This window comes from Strigops habroptila, chromosome Z (genome assembly GCF_004027225.2).
Source record: "Strigops habroptila isolate Jane chromosome Z, bStrHab1.2.pri, whole genome shotgun sequence".
Lineage (NCBI taxonomy): Eukaryota > Metazoa > Chordata > Aves > Psittaciformes > Psittacidae > Strigops > Strigops habroptila.
The window spans coordinates 84,193,725-84,202,530 of NC_044302.2; the positions used below are offsets into that span (position 1 = coordinate 84,193,725).

At 38.6% G+C, this 8,806-nt stretch overlaps 1 protein-coding gene across 1 annotated transcript in view; it reads right to left on the reverse strand.

Moving 5' to 3' along the window:
- LOC115619479 (integrin alpha-1-like) overlaps positions 1 to 991 on the reverse strand; it is a 73,393-nt gene extending 72,402 nt beyond the window's left edge. Inside the window, exon 1 of the mRNA XM_030511783.1 lies at positions 625 to 991. Within this exon, the coding sequence (XP_030367643.1) occupies positions 625 to 799 (175 nt within the window). The 5' untranslated portion in view covers positions 800 to 991. The remainder of the gene's footprint in view (positions 1 to 624) is intronic.
- Between the last annotated feature and the right edge of the window lie 7,815 nt (positions 992 to 8,806).

Sequence of the window (8,806 nt, forward strand, 5' to 3'; positions counted from 1 at the left end):
ATGAATCCCAGCATTACATTAGCCTCTTTCCCACTTCTTGGATTCCCCTGATTTCAGATCCTAACTGTTACTACAGATTGACTAGCTAGGGGGATTGTTACTTACTATATTTGTTTAACCAAACAGCAAGTCCCTAACAATAAATGAAACCCTAAAAGGAAATATTACACATTGCAAGTCCGGATGAACTCATCTTTCTGAAGTTACTTGGGTGCAGTTAACTGCTTCCTCACTTCTGCTTTTACCACTCAGAACATCTGAAAGCCGAATGGAGTGGAATAGAAGAGCTACCCTAGTTTAGAATTTTCTCTTCCCAAGCCAGATTCATTTTCAGGTTTTCTTCTCACCCATTCATCCTCATCTGGCAGCCTTCCCGCTAACCCATGGGTTCTAGGGTTGCTTTAGGGATTGAGGTTCCCAGAGGGAAGCAAACCGAGGAAGCCCCTCCTCGGCTCCGGAGGCAGGGCAGCTTCGAGGAGTGCATTCGCTGGCAGGGGATGGTGGAGGGACCGGGGAGGGGGATCGCGGTCCCGCGGGTGCCGGCTCCTAACAGTTTCACCCCCCTCCCTCAGGGAGCCGTTTTCGGGACCTGAGTCTTCAAGACAGAAAGAGGGCTTTCCTCACCTGTCAGCATCCAGTAGGAGGCGGCCATGCCTGGGCGCCTGCGGGCCAGGGCCGCGGCCCGGGGCTCGGGCAGGAGTGGCGGGAGCGGTCCTGCCGCCGGCGCGCTCCGTGATGCTTGCTGCGAGTAGAGTTCAGTGCTCTGCCCTCCCGTCCGCCTCACAGCCGAGTCAGGCATTTCCTGTTTGTTATTCAAGTCTTTACGTTGCTTCTTCTAATCAAGAAGAATTTAGCTTCCTCCCACCCGCCCCCCAAAGACCTCTGAGCTTTGGAAACCTCCCCGTAGAACTAGCCTAGCGCTAAGATGTACAAATAAAGCTAAATTTCTCCCCCCCAAATCTCCGGCTGCAGCCCTCGGCGAGCACAGCAAACCTTAAAGGGATATCTGCCCCTTAAAGGGACATCTGCCCGCTCATAATTAATTAATACGTGTCTCCAGCCGCCCACCCCCACTCCCAGTAGGGCAAGAGAGAGCTGGGCGTGCTTCACGGCTACCTCTCTCGCCCTTCTCGGCAGGAGAAACACATCGTAGAGGTAGGGAGCGTGTCTGGCTGGTCAGGTTTAATTTCTCTTACATCACCCCTTAAAAATGCACTCTACGGCCGGTCATTTGCCTGCAGGAGGAAGCCAGCTACCCCCTCCCCATTCGCTACGGGTCCGGGGATGTAGTAACTGTTCAGACAGTAGACGATTTTCTCACGTCTTTGTGTCTCCCTGTGTTTTGCTGCGTATAGGAAATGCCAGCCTTTGCCCTCCCTCATCTACTGAACATTTGCATGGCACCCCTCCCCCTTCATTCCCTGCCCCTGAGTGACTTCACTAATAAATAACTGAATAAATCACAAGGGTAATAATCAGCCAGATTCAGGCCTGTGAGCAGGGATTTTCAGTATTCATTACACTCCGTAAAAGAGCAGCTTGCAGGCCGTTTTGTGTTTAGCAGAGTGATGCTTAAGGTGGAGTGACTTCCCTTCAGCAATGTATGAGGTCTTGCACTGGACCTGATGAAAAATCGTTCATAAAACAAGAGAACCCACAGTCCATCAAGCCAGGAAAAAAGAAACCAAAATCCTCTATATGCATTTGGAGATCTTGGTGCTACCGGAAAAATCCCCTATTTTTTCTTTGAATTGGAGCAAAGAATTTGGTGAGTAAGTGGAAGTTAGTGGAATTTTTGTAAGTTCCTCTGAGACTAATAAACTACAGCTGTTAATCATCACTATAGTAGTTCAATACATCTTTCAACTTCTGTCTTAATTTTACGAGAACATTTTGGGTGCACTTGTAGATTTGTGGAAATTTTAGAAAACAGTTCACATTTCAAAGCCAGGTTTAAAAGCAAAGGTCCTTGTTCAGTAATAATTTATGCATATATGCTTGCTTTTACACATTATAAAATACATATTACCACCACAGTGGATCTACTCAAAGTTGGTGAAATTAAGCACATGTGTAATCTTTGCTGAATGAGGATCTGAGCTCTGTTGGTACCAGTTTAAAAGACTAGACACATTTTTCTAGTTGAAGATTTTATGCATGAAATGAAAGGAAACCAAAATGGCATTCAAACTAAAAGAAGACTAGGATTATGGAAAAAGCTGTAATTTTATTTTTTTGTGAGTGTATTACTACTGCTATTTTTTACAGGGAAACTAAAGACTTTCACATGGATTAAAATAATCAGTTCAAACCTGTTCGAAGTATACGTGATATTTAGTATGTATGTGGGGAATGTACATCATGTCAAAGAATAAGACTTTTTGAGAATAAGAGAAACGTTTCTAATGTAGGGTTATTCCTAACGTCTCTGTAATTATTCTTGCGGTGTTTTGTTTTTGTTTGTTTGTTTGTTTGTTTTTCTTTGGTTTTTTGTGGTGGTTGGTTTAGTTTGCGTGTTTTTTTTTTTTTTTGGGTTTTTTTTTTTTTTTTTTTTTGGTTGTGTTCTTGTTCCTTTTTTTTTTTTTATTTTTTCTTTCTTTTGTGGTTGTGTCCTGAGCATCCTGAATCAGGCAATGCCAAATGGTAGACGTGAAAAGATGAACTGCTAAACTGAGCTAGCATTTCTTATTAATTTGCACACATTCAAAGAAGTAAAATACATTATAGACTTAGGCCATTATTTGTTTTGAAATGCTAAACTAATTCAGAAAAAAAGCCAACTCCTACTGCTTGTAGAATAGCTGCTGCATCTTTTTGAAGTCTTTTTTGCTGTTGTGTGCATTCATTCAGGCAATTCGTTCAGGCAACTGTTCATAACATATCGCTAAATGCTCCTCTTGAAATTTTAAGTTTTGTACATTAGTAGTAAGGAACATCTGTATATTAAGCAGGAATCTCTAGATGAGGTGTTCTTAGGCCTACAGGAACCCCTAGATGAGGTGCTCTTAGGCCTGGAAGTAGATATTAGGTAATTTCAGTATCTATATAACAAATATTATTAGTTTCAGTGGATCATAATAGTATAGAAAATCATCGAATCATAGAATGGTAGAATGGTTAGGGTTGTAATGCACCTTAAATCCCATCTATTTCCAAGCCCCCTGCCACAGACAGGGTCACCTTCCACTAGACCAGGTTGCTCAAAGTCCTGTCCAACCTGGCCTTGAACGCTGCCAGGGATGGGGCAGCCACAGCTTTTGTGGGCAACCTGTGCCAGTGCCTCACCACCCTCACAGTAAAGAATTTCTTCCAAACACCTAATCTGAATCTACCCTCTTTCTGTTTGAATCCACTACCCCTTGCCCTATCCCTACATGCCTTTGTAAAAAGTCCGTCTCCAGATTTCTTATAGTCCTTCTTTAGGTATTGTAAGATGCTGTAAGGCCTTCCTGGAGCCTTTTCTTCTCCAGGCTCTCTCAGCCTCTCTTCCTAAGAGAGGTGCTCCAGCCCTCTGATCATCTTTGTGGCCCTCCCCTGGACTTGCTGCTCATTAGTGATCATGATGAATGAAACAAAAAGGTCAGATTAGTTTAAAGTCTTAGTGCTATAAATTAAACATGATTTGTCATTTTGAACTTTGCCTCCAAATACAGTTTGTGAGGTATTTTAGAAAACACATTGTAGAATAAGTACACTAGTAATTCTGTGGAATCTGATGGAAGTATTTGTGGTTAAAGATTAAGTTAAAGACTTTGAAAGATTAGACTTTGAAAAGACAACAAAAATTGAAGATAGCAGGAAGACCCAATTCTTCTCTCTTCAAAAGGGCATTATTTCCGCAAAAAACTGTGGAAATGTGTTCTGTCCCAAAGGTGAGGGTGAAGGAACAGGAACCAGAGCTTTTCAAGTAGTTTTAAAGACAGGCAGTCTTCTAAATAATGTGACTATAATATACATAAAACTCATTTTCCATTGAAATTGTTCTTATGGAGGATATGAGCAATTTTGATTCATTTTGATTGTGACGTAAAAAAGATCTCCAGCCTGTAATGCAAGAGAGCAATGAGTAATGCAAGACTTTGACTTCAAATAACCAGAAGCATGCTTAACTTACTTCCATTAAAGGAATAGCATGACAACAATAATTGTAAGAGAGACGTAACATGTTTCTGCAATGTTCGTTGTTACTACATTGTATTACTACACTGTATTATGCACTGCATGGAAAATACTGCAGTTTGTTCATATGTCTTCTAAGTGAAGATTTATCAGTGAAAGCTCTTATTTTCATCTTTGATGGTTCACATTGTGCTGTAGATTAGTGATAATTTACATTTACATTTTTTTCTTACACTTGCTTATTCACAGTTTCCAAGATGTCTTTCACCTTGATTACTCTGTTGTTCATTTTCATAGTCTCCATTTTTTCCTATCTGATTCTAGGACCATGCTAGAATTCACTTGGCAGAGCTTGTGGGGCTGTAGTCTTATTTTTATTATGTCTGAGATACTCAAGGGCTCCTTCTTCAAGTACCAGAACTAAGACCTAGCAGGATTTGGTATGGTTCCAGTAATACTCTACGCATAAATCTTTTCATGTTTTACAGCTCAGCTTTTAGCTGATACTTGATATTCTTGGAGAATGCCCGTGTTTCTGCTCCATCTGTATTAACCAGTGGTACAAATGTGCCAAAAATCCTTTTTACTGTACAACGGGATCTTCATAAAAAATTTGCATTGCAGCCTGTGTTAATTTAATTAACATTGGCAGGAAATGTTATGGAAAATGCTCTTTATGTTCTGTGTTTTAATTTTTTCTCTGCGATATATTTTGTGTCTTCTTCGTTGGTCTTTTTTGGATTATGTGTCAACTATCATAGAGAAGCTATGAACCAAATTAATATACAGTCTGTGTTCTTACTGAAATAAGATAGTCTGATTTTCCTCCTTTAACAGATTTAAAGTATCTCACATCCTCAGTCATGCTGCTTTTCTTTCCTCATTTTCTCCAGGTGCATTTATTTCAGTATTCATCCTAAGTTCGTAGAGATCAAAACCAGCTGTATCATAAAAATACAGGAAGACCTCAAGAAATGAGTTTGTATGGCATAATTTACTGTTATAAATCTTCCACCAATCTCTTTATTTTATGATTGTTGCTTTATACTCATGTAAAAGGAATTTTATATTAGAATAGAATTTAAGATTCTTGCAGATGATACCTCTACTGTTTTCATAATTTTTTATGCTCTTTCTAGTTATTTGAGCCAGCTTCTTGCAATTTAAATCCTGATTCACAAATTTCTCCTACAATATGAGGAGGTTTTCTACTTGCTTATTTACTTACCTATTTATCTATTTACTGTGTCAACAATATATCTTTGAGCTCTGTAGTATATTTCTGTACTATAACATTAATATGTATTTCTTCAAAGTATACATTACAAATAAGGCTAGAAAAAACACAATCTATTCAACCTGAATGAGGTACTGATCTCTCTGTCCTGAGTATTTCAGCTTTTTTTCAGTATTTTGTAGCTCCAGCATGGAAGTCATTGGAGTCTGGATGGCATTGAGTCTGAGGGGAATGGAACTGGTAACTGCAAGTGTGGGAGATAAAAGAAATAAATTAATATTTTATTGTACAAAATCAAGGGGCTGAACTGGAAATCGAAATATGTTTATAAGATTTTTCACTAAAGGTACACATAACATCCCAGATAATGTTGGTCCATGAATGCATTAGCTCCAGTGCTTTATACAACTGGAATTATTTTAAACAAGGTGAGAATTTAGGGGTCGAGAATTAATTGATTCTCATTATTACCTGGGGCTTCCTGCACTCCACCCACGCTGCTTCTTATTACAGCTTTTTAACAATTAAGTGTCTTTCTTTTAACATGCTTCTCCTAGTATGTTGCATAATCAATATTATTTATTGTTCAGATAGACTTAAATTACAAAACTGTATAAAAGAATAACTTACTGACAGTGTGCTGTGAAAGGATACTAGTATATGACAATAATTTCTCAAAATAATTACATAGCCTGCAGAGTTTTACATTGTATTGCATTGCACTACATTCATTGCCATCACAGCATGTCTGCATAGTATAATTACTTATTACTGTTTGGTTACAGAAAAAAAGGTAGCTGTGGCTGCAGTAATCATGGTGAAAACTCTCCGTCTATTCTATTTTTTTTTTTCTTTCTATTCTACATAGATAAAAACATTAACTCTCCCATTTTGCTTTGATGCATGCACACATTCCTCTTCCATTTCTGCTATTTTGCTCAGTTAGTACAAAAGCAACATGTAAACATAGACCACTGCCCAGACTTTCCTTTAATCTTCATGATCATTAAAAAAAAAAAAAAAAAACCAAAACACCCCCCCCCCCCAAAAAAAAACCCCAAAAAACCAGACCCAAACCCTTGGGGTTTGGTTTTCCTGTTTGGTTTTTTTTTGTTGTTTTTTTTTTTTTGGTTTTTTTTTTTTTTTTTTTCAGGAACATGAGCCTGGTCGTGATGCCAGTATATGTTTTATGGCATGGATTTAAAAAACTCCAAAAACCAGCAAACCAAACCAACCTTCCAAAGACCCAAACCAGCACATTACTACTTTTTTAGTGAATGTTGCAAACCAGACTCCTGCTGGGATTCCAGCTTCTGTAGATTGCTATAACTCTTTGTTTCAGGGGTGCTACAGTAATTTTTACCTGCTGAGACCTGTAATCTAGATCCCACTGCTCCACCTGCCTGTCAAGAGTGAATAATTTGTTTTTGTGGTTTGAAACCCTTTGATGGTTTTATCTTAGTGTTTAGGTCACTCTGTCAAGAATACAGTCCTGGGCTTCATATAGAAGCCCATATCAGTTTTATTATCCCATATTGGGTTTTCCAGAACTATGATGATTATAATACACATGCATAAATCTGAATTCCAGCCTCATTTTCAAGCCTAGGTATTTTAGTGCAAGACACAGACATATGCATCTCTAGCCATTTGCAGGCTAGAGTCCATTTAATATGCTGCCTACTCCGGTTGTTACCATCTCCAAACAACCTCCAGGTAGGCAGAAGGAGGGCTTTAAATGTGACTGAATTGTTCTGGTGGTCTGGATCCACTCAGTCATTTTAGGTTAATTCACTTACATAGTAGAGTTCTGAGCACCACACAGAATGCATATGGTCCTAGGACAAGGAACTGTCTTATCATCATGAAGACAACTTAGCCATCTTGTCAAACTACTCAAGAGTTGGGACATTTCCTTGTGGTGTAAGACATTGTGAATCTGTCCAGACTGGGAAGGGAAATCAATCCAATGAATGCTGTTAACATCAAGCTATTAAAGGAAAGGCAGACAGCCTTTTCTTCTACCCATGCCTTGAAAGAACTGGTGGCGACTGCATTTTGTGAGGAGACCAATCCTATCAATTTGTGCTAAGTGTGCTCTGAGTGTCTGCAGGATCTGCTCTTTGTAAAATTGAGGGGAAGAATGCCTGGTCTGGAGGTCAGACATCAAACTGCTTTGGAAGCACAGTTCTAGCCATACAAAACCACAGTGATAAATATCTGGAGAACCTTATGGACTGAAGCATGTTAGCACCCAAACAGAGTGGCTACCTCCAAGTATAACCAAGAGGTGAAAGAAGAATTTTTGTATCAGAATTTTGGATTTAAGTACCCAGTTTTATTTAGGAATTTCTTCACTAGTACTGGTGGATCTAGGTCATGAGGTAAGCATAGCTTTGGGTTTCATTTAAAAAGAGAGATTTCTTGCAATATTTTAGTCAAATGGTGGCAATATTTAGTAATACAAATATTAGGAAGCTGTGTTCCATTTTTGTAAAATGATCTGTGGGTATAACAAATGTAACTGTAGAACTTCCTAGAAATTGTTTATATAGCCAAAATGAAAGAGGAAGTTCTGCTTTGACAATAGGAGTTTGTGATGAGTAGCTTTTTTTTAGTCTGAAAACTCATCATCTTTGAAATGCAACAAAGTTGCTCATGCTATCTTATGCTCCTTTGTAGTTTACCAGCAACAGAGCTATAGATTAATAGAGGTTATGCTATACATGTATCATTGTTATGCCATTTGTGTGATGTCCAAATATTTTCTGTTTGCTGTAAATGTATAATCTGAAAAAAAGAAAGATGCAAATATTTCCTCCAGCTTTCAGGAAACTGTAACAGGTTTTAGAGACCAGAACTAACTCAAAACACGAGGGGTAAGAAGAAAATTATCTCTGAGGTGGAAATTTTCAGAACTGATGGTTATCACTATCATAAACCAAGAATCCCATGGACATATGTTCTGTTGAGGGCTAGTGTTGACTCAGATAATACAACATTAATAAATGCAGCTTCAGAGTGACATGGCTTTTGTACACAGGCGGAGCTAAAAAATAATATCTTATTTCATACACATTTGTAAGGTGTAAGGAAAAAAATTTTCTTCATCTTCAAGATATTCTCTAGTGAAACAAGCATGAAAAAATCAACCTGTTTCTCCATACTATGTAATATGCTTTCTATTTAAAGAAATTTTGTCACTTTTCTCAAAGATGGTTTATTAAAGCAGAGTCCAGCCATCTGGTGATCACAGTGGGGTTGTTAAAATAACTAATATGTCTGCCAGAGGCCAAGTCAATTTTATTAATAGTAGTATGCTTATTGGTGAGACAGTGAATGTAAGTGTTATGCCTGGATTAACTTGTGTTTACTGTCCTTGGAAATTGTGTATGGCTGTAATGTAAGGTCTTGTATCACCAGGACATACGTAGTTTTGACTGCAAGAAC